The 13,162-nt window shown below is 50.5% G+C and overlaps 1 protein-coding gene across 2 annotated transcripts; it reads left to right on the forward strand.

The window, feature by feature from the left end:
* Window positions 1-8,934: 8,934 nt before the first annotated feature.
* Window positions 8,935-11,065, forward strand: LOC122690171 (etoposide-induced protein 2.4 homolog). Of its 2 annotated transcripts, XM_043897195.1 has the most exons (2): window positions 8,935-9,813; window positions 9,926-10,043. In XM_043897195.1, exons 1-2 carry the CDS (start codon window positions 9,143-9,145, stop codon window positions 10,041-10,043), a joined length of 789 nt encoding a protein of 262 aa, XP_043753130.1. In that variant the 5' UTR covers window positions 8,935-9,142. The 2 variants fall into 2 exon arrangements, with proteins under 2 accessions (XP_043753130.1, XP_043753129.1); XM_043897194.1 differs by having other exon boundaries at window positions 8,935-11,065.
* Window positions 11,066-13,162: the final 2,097 nt, after the last annotated feature.

A 13,162-nucleotide genomic window follows, 5' to 3' on the forward strand; every position in this document is an offset into this window, starting at 1 on the left:
AGGGCATCTCGTTGTCCATTCTTCTTCAGGCAGCAATCTCAGGGTCCCTCTCACATCCCTATGGCTGAGAGACGAGTCCTCTTGAGGTTTCTGTAGAAAGGTGCCATTGCTCTTGATTCGAAGCCAGGGAATCTGCTCTCATCTCGAGATGATTTGGGGTACACGGAGCTTTTCTCGAGTTGCTGTCCTGAACTTGGTGTTCCTCTAGACTTGGTACGGTTTTCTCGGGGAGTCTCTGGAGTGGCGTAAAGGAAGTCAAGCCATCTGTCATGTTTGATGGGGAATGCACAATGGCTCTGGAGAAAATGCAGGGGAATCAGACCTCATCTTGAGTTTATTTGAGTTACACGGAATTCTTTCGTATTGCTCAGGTGACCTCATGGGCCCTCTAGACTTGTGATAGTGTTCTTGGGAACTCCCTGGAGTTCCATCATGGATGTCAAGGCTCCTTTCGTGTTTGACATGGAACACGGACTTTCTCTGCACGCAATGCAGGGGAATCAGGCCTCATCTCGCAGGGAGTGGGAAGTCTCATTGTTTTTCTCGAGTTTCGTCGGGAACCTGGTGTATGTTCTCGAGTTACGATGGAGATGGCCCTTCAAAACTCAGGTTTGTTCAGTGATGTCAGGACTCCTGACGAGTTGTGAGGGATAACTCGGGATGCTCCTCGAGGCTTGGCAGTGCCATAGGGATGCTTCTCGAGGTGAGGTGCGAGACACAGGGTCCCTTTCCAGTTGCCACAGGGATATTGGGATTCCTATCAATTTTCAAGAGGAGTCAGGCATCTTCTCCTTTTGAGGCATTGAACTCCACGTGCCTCTCGAGTTGTCAAAGGGATGTGAGGCCTCCTGTCGAGATGCGGCCGGGAACTAGGGCTTTCTCTATGGTCTCCACAGGGAATTCAGACATCCCTTCATCCTGTGAGATGAAAGGCGAGCCTGCATTCAAGGCACTGCAGGGAAATCTGGCCTTATATAGAGTCAGGTCATCTCGGTGTCCATTCCACTTGAGGCAGCAAATTTTGGGTCCCTCTCATATACGTATAGTTTACAGAAGCCTCCTCTTGACTTGCTAGTTGCAAGTTGGCATACCTCTTGAGTCGAAGTCAGGGAATCAGCTCTCATCTCGAGATCATTTGGGCTACACGGAGCTTTTCTCGAGTTGCTGTGCTGAATTTGGTGTTCCCTTATACTTGAGACGGTGTTCTCGGGGATTCTCTGGAGTTCCCTTGAGGCACTCAAGCCACTTGTCGTGTTTGATGGTGAATGCGGGATGTCTCTAGAACCAATGCAGGGGAATCGGGCCTCATCTCGAGTTGATTTGGGGGACATGGAGCTCTTTCTTGTAGCTGCGGTGACCTCAGGGTCCCTCTAGACTTGTGACAGTGTTCTTGGGGACTCTCTGGATTTCCATCAAGGAAGTTAAGGCTCATTTCGTGTTTGATGGGGAACACTGACTTGCTCTGAAGGCAGTGCAGGTCAATCGGGCCTCATCTCGTGGAGAGTGGGTAGTCTCATGGTTTTTCTCGAGTTGTGGTGTTAACCTGGGGTATCTTCTCTACTTACGACGGGGATGGCCCTTCAAAACTCATGTTTGTTCAGCGACGTCAGGATACCTGTCTAGTTGCTATGGACACCTCAGGATGCTCCAGTACTATTGGCCGGCAATAAGGACCCCTCTCGATATGAGGCGGTAGACCCAGGGTCCCTTTCCCGTTGCCACAGGGATATTGGGATTCCTATCAACATTCAAGAGGAGTCAGACATCGTCTCCTTTTGAGGCATTGAACTCTGCGTGAATCTCGAGTTATCAAAGGGATGTGAGGCCTCTTGTCGAGATGAGGTGGGGAACTAGGGCTTTCTCTAGGGTCTCCACAGGGCATTCAAACAGACCTTCATGTTGTGTGATGAAAGACGAGCTTGCATTCAATTCACTGCAGGGTAGTCGGGCCTTATTTGGCGTCAGGGCATTTCGGTGTCCATTCCACTTGAGGCAGCAAGCTCAGGGTCCCTCTCACATAACTTTAGCCTACACAGTCCTGCTCTTGAGGAGCTTGTGGAAAGTTGGCATTCCTCTTGAGTCGAAGCCATTGTATCAGCTCTCATCTCAAGATGCTTTGGAGTACAAGGAGCTTTTCTCGAGTTGCTGTGCTGAACTTGATATTCCTCTAGAAATGGGATGGTGTTCTCGGGGAAACTCTGTCGTTGCCTAGAGGAAGTCAAGGCCCATGTCCTGTTTGATAAGGAAGGCAGGATGGCTCTGGAGACAATGCATGGAATCGGGCCTCATCTCGATTTGATTTGGGGTGCATGCAGCACTTTACTGCTTCTGCGGGGACCTCAGGGTCCCTCTCGACTTGTCACTGTGTTCTTGGGGACTCCCTGGAATTCCATCAAGGAAGTCAAGGCTCCTTTCCTGTTTGATGGGGAACACGGATTTCTCTGCATGCAATGCAGGGGAATCGAGTGTCATCTTGGGGCGAGCCGGAAGTCTCATGTTTTGTCTGGAGTTGCGGTGGGAACCAAGGGTATATTCTCGAGTTACGCCGGGGATGGCCCTTCAAAACTCGTGTTGGTTCAGTGACGCCAGGAATCCCGTCTGGTTGCGAGGGACACCTCGGAGTACTCCTCAAGGCTTGGCAGGGCAATAGGGACGCTTCTCAAGGTGAAGCAGGAGACCCAGGGACCCTTTCCAGTTGCCACAGGGATATTGGGATTCCTATCAATTTTCATTTGGATGCAGGCATCGTCTCCTTTTGAGGCACTGAACTCCACGTGCCTCTCAAGTTGTCAACGGGATGTGAGGCCTTCTGTCGTGATGAGGATGGGAAATAGGGCTTTCTCGAGGGTTTCCACAGTGGATTCAGACATCCCTTTTTCTTGTGAGATGAAAGAGGAGCCTGCATTCAAGTCACTGCAGGAAATCTGGCCTTATTTCGAGTCAGGGCATCTTGGTGCCCATTGCACGTGAGGCAGCAAACTCAGGGACCCTCTCACATACATATAGCTAGAGAAGCCTCATCTTGAGGTGCTTGTGGAAAGTTGGCATTCCTCTTGATTCGAAGTCAGGGAATCCGCTCTCATCTCTAGATCATTTGGGGTACATACAACTTTTCTTGAGTTGCTGTGCTGAGCTTTGAGTTCCCTTAGACTTGAGACGCTGTTCTCAGGGAATCTCTGGAGTTGCGTAAAGACGTCAACCACTTGTCGTGTTTCATGGGGAGCACGGAATGTCTCTGGAGCAAATTCAGGGGAATCGGGCCTCATTTCGAGTTGATTTGGGGTACACGGAGCTGTTTTGTGTTCCTGCGGGGACCTGAGGGTCCCTCTAGACTTGTGACAGTGTTCTTGGGGACTCTCTGGAGTTCCATCAAGGAATTCAAGTCTCCTTTCTTGTTTGACGGGGAACACGGACTTGCTCTGCATGCAGTGCAGGGAAATCGGGGTTCATCTCCCGTGGAGGGGCAAGTCTCATGGTTTTTCTCGAGTTGAGCAGGCAACCAGGGTTATGTTTTCCAGTTACAACAGGGATGGCCCTCCAAAACTCATGTTGGTTCAGCGAAGTCAAGAGTGCTCTCTATTTGTGACAGACACCTCGGGATGCTCCTCCAGGCTTGGCAGGGCAATGGGGACGCCTCTCGAAGTTAGGCGGGGGATCCAGGTTCCCATTCCACATGCCACAGGTATAATGGAATTCCAATCAATATTCATGAGGTTCAGGTATCGTCTCCTTTTAAGGCATTGAACTCCGCGTGCCTCTCGAGTTGTCAAAGGGATATGAGGCCTCCCGTCGAGATGAGGGGGGGAACTAGGTCTTTCTCTAGGGTCTCCACAGGGGATTCAGACATCCCTTCTTCTTGTGAGATGAAAGACCAGCCTGCATTCAAGTCACTGCAGGGAAACCCGGACTTATTTCGAATCAGGGCATCTCGTTGTCCATTCTTCTTCAGGCAGCAATCTCAGGGTCCCTCTCACATCCCTATGGCTGAGAGACGAGTCCTCTTGAGGTTTCTGTAGAAAGGTGCCATTCCTCTTGATTCAAAGCCAGGGAATCTGCTCTCTTCTCGAGATGATTTGGGGTACACGGAGCTTTTCTCGTGTTGCTCTGCTGAACTTGGTGTTCCTCTAGACTTGGTACGGTTTTCTCGGGGAATCTCTGGAGTGGCGTAAAGGAAGTCAAGCCACCTGTCATGTTTGATGGTGAATGCGGAATGGCTTTGGAGAAAATGCAGGGGAATCGGACCTCATCTTGAGTTTATTTGAGTTACACGGAATTCTTTCGTATTGCTCAGGTGACCTCATGGGCCCTCTAGACTTGTGATAGTGTTCTTGGGAACTCCCTGGAGTTCCATCATGGATGTCAAGGCTCCTTTCGTGTTTGACATGGAACACGGACTTTCTCTGCACGCAATGCAGGGGAATCAGGCCTCATCTCGCAGGGAGTGGGAAGTCTCATTGTTTTTCTCGAGTTTCGGCGGGAACCTGGTGTATGTTCTCGAGTTACGATGGAGATGGCCCTTCAAAACTCAGGTTTTATCAACGATGTCAGGACTCCTGACGAGTTGTGAGGGATAACTCGGGATGCTCCACGAGGCTTGGCAGTGCCATAGGGATGCCTCTCGAGGTGAGGTGATAGACCCAGGGTCCCTTTCCAGTTGCCACAGGGATATTGGGATTCCTATCAATTTTCAAGAGGAGTCAGGCATCTTCTCCTTTTGAGGCATTGAACTCCACGTGCCTCTCGAGTTGTCAAAGGGATGTGAGGCCTCCTGTCGAGATGGGGCCGGGAAATAGGGCTTTCTCTATGGTCTCCACAGGGCATTCAGACATCCCTTCATCCTGTGAGATGAAAGGCGAGCCTGCATTCAAGTCACTGCAGGGAAATCTGGCCTTATATAGAGTCAGGTCATCTTGGTGTCCATTCCTCTTGAGGCAGCACATTTTGGGTCCCTCTCATATACGCATAGTTGAGAGAAGCCTTCTCTTGACGTGCTTGAGGCAAGTTGGCATACCTCTTGAGTCGAAGTCAGGGAATCAGCTCTCATCTTGAGATCATTTGGGCTACACGGAGCTTTTCTTGAGTTGCTGTACTTAATTTGGTGTTCCCTTATACTTGAGACGGTGTTCTCGGGGAATCTCTGGAGTTCCCTAGAGGCACTCAAGCCACTTGTCGTGTTTGATGGTGAATGCGGGATGTCTCTAGAACCAATGCAGGGGAATCGGGCCTCATCTCGAGTTGATTTGAGGTACATGGAGCTCTTTCTTGTAGCTGCGGTGACCTCACGGTCCCTCTAGACTTGTGACAGTGTTCTTGGGGACTCTCTGGATTTCCATCAAGGAAGTTAAGGCTCATTTCGTGTTTGATGGGGAACACTGACTTGCTCTGAAGGCAGTGCAGGTCAATCAGGCCTCATCTCGTGGAAAATGGGTAGTCTCATGGCTTTTCTCGAGTTGTGGTGTTAACCTGGGGTATCTTCTCTACTTACGACGGGGATGGCCCTTCAAAACTCATGTTTGCTCAGCGACGTCAGGACACCTGTCTAGTTGATATGGACACCTCAGGATGCTCCAGTACTCTTGGCGGGCAATAAGGACCCCTCTCGATATGAGGCGGGAGACCCAGGGTCCCTTTCCAGTTGCCACAGTGATATTGGGATTCCTATCAACATTCAAGAGGAGTCAGGCATCGTCTCCTTTTGAGGCATTGAACTCTGCGTAAATCTCGAGTTATCAAAGGGATGTGAGGCCTCTTGTCGAGATGAGGCGGGGAACTAGGGCTTTCTCTAGGGTCTCCACAGGGCATTCAAACAGACCTTCATGTTGTGTGATGAAAGACGAGCTTGCATTCAATTCACTGCCGGGTTGTCGGGCCTTATTTGGCGTCAGGGCATCTCGGTGTCCATTCCACTTGAGGCAGCAAGCTCAGGGTCCCTCTCACATAACTTTAGCTGACACAGTCCTCCTCTTGAGGAGCTTGTGGAAAGTTGGCACTCCTCTTGAGTCGAAGCCATTGTATCAACTCTCATCTCAAGATGCTTTGGAGTACAAGAAGCTTTTCTCGAGTTGCTGTGCTGAACTTGATATTCCTCTAGAAATGGGATGGTGTTCTCGGGGAAACTCTGTTGTTGCCTAGAGGAAGTCAAGGCCCCTGTCCTGTTTGATGAGGAAGGCAGGATGGCTCTGGAGACAATGCATGGAATCGGGCCTCATCTCGATTTGATTTAGGGTGCAAGGAGCCCTTTCCTGCTTCTGCGGGTACCTCAGGGTCCCTCTCGACTTGTCACTGTGTTCTTGGGGACTCTCTGGAGTTCCATCAAGGAAGTCAAGGCTCCTTTCCTGTTTGATGGGGAACACGGATTTCTCTGCACACAATGCAGGGGAATCGAGTGTCATCTTGGGGCGAGCCGGAAGTCTCATGTTTTGTCTGGAGTTGCGGTGGGAACCAAGGGTATATTCTCGAGTTACGCCGGGGATGGCCCTTCAAAACTCGTGTTGGTTCAGTGACGTTAGGAATCCCGTCTGGTTGTGAGGGACACCTCGGAGTACTCCTCAAGGCTTGGCAGGGCAATAGGGACGCCTCTCAAAGTGAAGCAGGAGACCCAGGGACCCTTTCCAGTTGCCACATGGATATTGGGATTCCTATCAATTTTCATTTGGATGCAGGCATCGTCTCCTTTTAAGGCACTGAACTCCACGTGCCTCTCAAGTTGTCAACGGGATGTGAGGCCTTCTGTAGTGATGAGGCTGGGAAATAGGGCGTTCTCGAGGGTTTCCACAGTGGATTCAGACATCCCTTTTTCTTGTGAGATGAAAGAGGAGCCTGCATTCAAGTCACTGCAGGAAATCTGGCCTTATTTCGAGTCAGGGCATCTTGGTGCCCATTGCACATGAGGCAGCAATTTCAGGGACCCTCTCGCATACATATAGCTAGAGAAGCCTCATCTTGAGGTGCTTGTGGAAAGTTGGCATTCCTCTTGATTCGAAGTCAGGGAATCCGCTCTCATCTCTAGATCATTTGGGGTACACAAAGCTTTTCTCGAGTTGCTGTGCTGAGCTTTGAGTTCCCTTAGACTTGAGACGCTGTTCTCGGGGAATCTCTGGAGTTGCTTAAAGACGTCAACTACTTGTCGTGTTTCATGGGGAGCACGGAATGTCTCTGGAGCTACTTCAGGGGAATTGGGCCTCATCTTGAGTTGATTTGGGGTACATGGAGCTCTTTCTTGTAGCCGCGGTGACCTCACGGTCCCTCTAGACTTGTGACAGTGTTCTTGGGGACTCTCTGGATTTCCATCAAGGAAGTTAAGGCTCATTTCGTGTTTGACGGGGAACACTGACTTGCTCTGAAGGCAGTGCAGGTCAATCGGTCCTCATTTCACGGGGACGGGGAAGTCTCATGGTTTTTCTCGAGTTGCGGTGTTAACCTGGGGTATCTTCTCTACTTACGACGGGGATGGCCCTTCAAGACTCATTTTGGTTCAGCGACGTCAGGACACCTGTCTAGTTGCTATGGACATCTCAGGATGCTCCAGTACTCTTGGCAGGGCAATAAGGACCCCTCTCAATATGAGGCAGGAGACCCAGGGTCCCTTTCCAGTTGCCACAGGGATATTGGGATTCCTATCAACATTCAAGAGGAGTCAGGCATCGTCTCCTTTTGAGGCATTGAACTCTGCGTGAATCTCGAGGTATCAAAGGGATGTGAGGCCTCTTGTCGAGATGAGGCGGGGAACTAGGGCTTTCTCTAGGGTCTCCACAGGGTATTCAAACAGACCTTCATGTTGTGTGATGAAAGACGAGCTTGCATTCAATTCACTGCAGGGTAGTCGGGCCTTATTTGGCGTCAGGGCATCTCGGTGTCCATTCCAGTTGAGGCAGCAAGCTCAGGGGACCTCACATCCCTTTCACAACACGAGTGGAATGCGGAGTTCAAAGCTTCAAAAGGAGACAAAGCCTGACTGCTCTTAAAAACTGACAGGAGTCTCAGTATCGCTCTGGCAACTGCAAAGGGAAAATTGGTTTCCCACCTCACCTCGAGAGGTGTCCCTATTGTCCTGCCAAGCCTCGAGGTTAATCCCAAGGTGTCACTCGCGGCTAGATAGGAGTCCTGACGTCGCTGAACAAACACTAGTTTTGAAGGGCCATCCCTGCCGTAAGTCAAGAACATACCCCAGGTTCCCACCACAACTCGAGAAAACCATGAGAATTCCCCCTCGCCGCGAGATGAGGCCCGATTCCCCTGCATTGAGGTGCAGAGCAAGTGCGTGTTCCCCATCAAACATGAAAGGCACCTTGACTTCCTAGATGAAACTCCACAGAGTCCCCAAGAACTCTGTCACAAGTCTAGAGGGACCCTGAGGTCAACGCAGCAATAAGAAAGAGCTTCCGTGTACCACAAATCAACTCGAGATGAGGCCCAATTCCCCTGCATTGGCTCCAGAGCAATCCTGCATTCCTCATCAAACAGGACAATTGGCTTGACTTCTTTTGGGCAACTTCAGAGATTCCCCAAGAACACCATCCCAGGTCTAGAGGAACACCAAGTTCAGCATAGCAACTTGAGAAAAGCTCCTTGTACCCCAAATCATTTTGAGATGAGAGCCGATTCCCTGGCTTCAAATCAAGAGGAATGCCAACTTTACAGAGGCAGCTCAAATGGGGGCTTTTCTCAGCTCTAGGTATGTGAGACGGACCCTGAGGTTTCTGCCTCAAGTGGAATGGACGACGAGATGCCCTGACTCGAAATAAGGCCTGAATTCCCTGCAGTGACTTGAATTCAGGCTCGCCTTTCATCTCAGAAGATGAAGGGATGTCTGAATCCCCAGTGAAGACCACAGAGAAAGCCCTTGTTCCCCGCCTCATCTCGACAGGAGGCCTCACATCCCTTTGACAACATGAGTGGAACACGGAGTTCAATGCTTTAAAAGTAGATGATGGCAGCGGCCCCGGCCCTGGCAGCGCCCGGGCGGGAGCGGGCGGCCCGGCGCGGAGGGGCTCGGAGGAGACGAGCGGACCCGCGGCGGGCGAGGGACCCGGCTGGAGCCGGAGCCGCAGCCGCGGCGGCGAAGCTGCCGGGTCCTTCATGATGAAAATTCTGGGGACACTTCTCTCTCTTTTGTGTAGTTGATAGTTTGGGCGGTAAAGAGATGGCTGACAGTGTCAAAACCTTTCTGCAGGACCTTGCCAGGGGAATCAAAGACTCCATCTGGGGAATTTGTACCATCTCAAAGCTTGATGCTCGAATTCAGCAAAAGAGAGAGGAGCAGCGTCGAAGAAGGGCAAGCAGCGTCCTGGCTCAGAGGAGGGCCCAGAGCATAGAGAGGAAGCAGGAGAGTGAACCACGTATTGTTAGCAGAATTTTTCAGTGCTGCGCTTGGAATGGTGGAGTTTTCTGGTTCAGTCTGCTCTTGTTTTATCGAGTGTTCATTCCCGTCCTTCAGTCGGTAACGGCCCAGATTATTGGTGATCCGTCACTACACGGGGATGTCTGGTCGTGGCTGGAGTTCTTCCTCACGTCGATTTTCAGTGCTCTCTGGGTGCTCCCCCTCTTTGTGCTCAGCAAAGTCGTCAACGCGATTTGGTTTCAGGATATAGCTGACCTGGCATTCGAGGTATCTGGGAGGAAGCCTCACCCATTCCCTAGTGTCAGCAAAATAATTGCTGACATGCTCTTCAACCTCTTGCTTCAGGCTCTCTTCCTTCTCCAGGGGATGTTTGTGAGTCTCTTTCCCATCCATCTTGTTGGTCAGCTGGTTAGTCTCCTGCATATGTCTCTCCTCTACTCACTATACTGCTTCGAATATCGTTGGTTCAATAAAGGAATTGAAATGCACCAGCGGTTGTCAAACATAGAAAGGAATTGGCCTTACTACTTTGGATTTGGTTTGCCCCTGGCTTTCCTCACAGCAATGCAGTCCTCCTACATTGTCAGTGGCTGCCTCTTCTCTATCCTCTTTCCTTTATTCATTATCAGCGCCAATGAAGCAAAGACCCCTGGCAAAGCATACCTTTTCCAGTTGCGCCTCTTCTCCTTGGTGGTTTTCTTAAGCAACAGACTCTTCCACAAGACGGTCTACCTGCAGTCGGCCCTGAGCAGCTCCACTTCTGCGGAAAAATTGCCCTCACCCCACCCGTCTCCTGCCAAACTGAAGGCTGCCACAGGCCGCTGAGTCGGTCACCTGCCATCCGGAGGGGCCGGGTGGGATCGGAAGGATGCTGTGGCAGCTCTTCTCCTGGTTCACCTCCGCCTCCTCCCAGGGAAGGCAGAGCCCACCCTGCCAAGGGCCCTGCCCACATTCCCTTCTCTCTGAGGAATCCAGACTTTTGTCTCTGGTGCACATAAGGCAGAATCTTCCTGACACCAGTATGGATTTTAAACACTGGTGAGTCTGAAAGGACCACAGGTTTTTCTGCAGCTCTTTTCTAACATTTGCCAGCCCCGTGCCTGGACTGATTTGAATACTCTTTCTCCCTGTGCCATTTCCCCTCCCATTTTCCCTTCCTGCCTCCCACCGCCCTTGGATGAATGGATTTTTGTAACTCTAGCTGTTGTATTTTGTGGACCTGTTTTTTTGTTTTTCTGTGAAGCACATATATTGGATGTGGGAGGGACAGGAGGCTCCGCTGCTCCTGGTCACTCCCTTTATAGCCATCACTGTCTTGTTTCTTGTAACTCAGGTTAGATTTTGGTCTCTTGCTCCACTGCAAAAAAAAACAAAACAAAAACACAAGCCTGAAGACACGGGACAGAAGAAAGACCTCACAGCCAGATCTCCACTGGGTTTGAGGAATGACTTTCTTTCTTCCCCTTGCAGGGGAAAAAGCTTTTTTCACTGGTACATTTAAAGCTCCCCAAAGATAGGGAGGTACCAATTTCGGACAAGTGCCACTGCAACACGGAATGCTCAGAGAACCTGAACTTTTAAACTCTGGAGGTCTGATCTTGACTGTTGGTCACTGCTGGGTCTGTCTGGTGTTTCAAAGGAATATTGGGTGCTGCAAATAGGAACTGAAGGGGTAAACTTATTAAACCCATTAAACCTAAAAAAAAAAAAAAAAAAAAAAAAAAAGTAGATGATGACTGACTCTCTTGAAAATTGACAGGAATCCCAGTATCCCTGTGGCAACTTGAAAGGACACTGGGTCTCCCACCTCACCTCGAGAGGCATCCCTATTGCCCTGCAAAGCCTCGAAGAGAATCCCAATTTGTCCCTCGCAACTAGACAGGAGTCCTGACGTCGCTGAACAAACATCAGTTTGGAGGGGCCATCCCCGTCGTCACTCGAGAATATAACCCAGGTTCCCTCCGCAACTCGAGAAAAACCATGAGACTTCCTGCTTCATGAGAGATGAGATCAGACTCCCCTGCATTGCATGCGGAGCAATTCCGTGTTCCCCATTAAACGTGAAAGGAGCCTTGACTTCCTTGATGGAACTCCAGAGAGTCCCCAAGAAAACTGACACAAGTCTAGAGGTACCCTGAGGTCCCCACAGCAACATGAAAGAGCTCGGTGTACCCCAAATCAACTTGAGATGAGGCCAGATTCCCCTACATTGGCTCTGGAGCCATCCGACATTGCCCATCAAACAAGACAAGTGGCTTGACCTCCTTTAGGCAACTCCAGAGATTCCCCGAGAACACTGTCCTAAGTACAGAGGAACATCACGTTCAGCACAGCAACTAGAAAACAGCTCCATGTACCTCAAATCATCTCGAGATGAGAACTGATTCCCTGGCTTTGACTCAAGAGGAGTGCCAGCTTTAAACAACACCTAAAGAGGAGGCTTCTCTCAGCTATAGGTACGTGAGAGGGACCCTGAGTTTGCTGCCTCAAATGGAATGGACACCGAGATGCCCTGACTCGACATAAGGCCGGATTTCCCTGCAGTGACTTGAATGCAGGCTCGTCTTTCATCTCACAAGATGAAGGGATGTCTGAATCCCCTGTGGAGACCCTAGAGAATACCCTAGTTCCCCGCCTCATCTCGACAAGGGGCCTCACATCCCTTTGACAACACGAGAGGCACGCAGAGTTCAATGCTTCAAAAGGAGACAAAGCCTGACTCCTCTTGAAAACTGACAGGAGTCTCAGTATAGCTCTGGCAACTGCAAAGGGAAACTTGGTCTCCCACCTCACATCGAGAGGCGTCCCTATTGTCCTGCCAAGCCTCAAGGAGAACCCCAAGGTGGCCCTCTCAACTAGACAGGAGTCCTGACGTCGCTGAACAAACATGAGTTTTGAAGGGCCATCCCCACCATAACTCGAGAACATACCCCAGGTTCCCGCCACAACTCGAGAAAATCATGAGAATTCCCCCTCACCGCGAGATGAGGCCCGATTCCCCTGCATTGAGTTGCAAAGCAAGTCCGTGTTCCCCATCAAACATGTAAGACACCTTGACTTCCTAGATGAAACTCCACAGAGTCCCCAAGAACTCTGTCACAAGTCTAGAGGGACCCTGAAGTAAACACAGCAACAAGAAAGAGCCCCGTGTACCGCAAATCAACTCGAGATGAGGCCCAATTCCCCTGCATTGGCTCCAGAGCCATTCCGCGATACCCATCATACACAACAAGGGGCTTACTTCCTTTAGGCAACTCTAGAATTTCCCCGAGAATCCCGTCTCATGTCTAAAGGAACACCAAGTTCAACACAGATACTCGAGAAAAGGTCCTTGTGCCCCAAATCATCTCGAGATGAGAGCTGATTCCCTGGCTTCAACTCAAGCGGAATGCCAACTTTCCACAAGCCCCTCATGGGGAGGCTTCTCTCAGCTATAGGTATGTGAGAGGGACCCTGAGTTTTCTGACTCAAGTGGAATGGTCACCGAGATGCCGTGACTCGAAATAAGGCCGGATTTCCCTGCAGTGACATGAATGCAGGCTTGTCTTTCATCTCAAAAGATGAAGGCATGTCTGAATCCTCTGTGGAGACCCTAGAGAAAGCCCTAGTTCCCCACCTCATCTCGAAAGGAGGCCTCACATCCCTTTGACAACTCGAGAGGAACACGGAGTTCAATGCTCCAAAATTAGACGATGACACACTCCTCTTGAAAATTGACAGGAATCCCAGTATCACTGTAGCACACTTGAAAGTGACAGTGGGTCTCCCTACTCAACTCGAGAGGCGTCCCTATTGCCCAGCCAACCCTCAAGGAGAATCCCG

Source organism: Cervus elaphus, chromosome X, assembly GCF_910594005.1.
Source record: "Cervus elaphus chromosome X, mCerEla1.1, whole genome shotgun sequence".
Classification (NCBI taxonomy): Eukaryota; Metazoa; Chordata; class Mammalia; order Artiodactyla; family Cervidae; genus Cervus; species Cervus elaphus.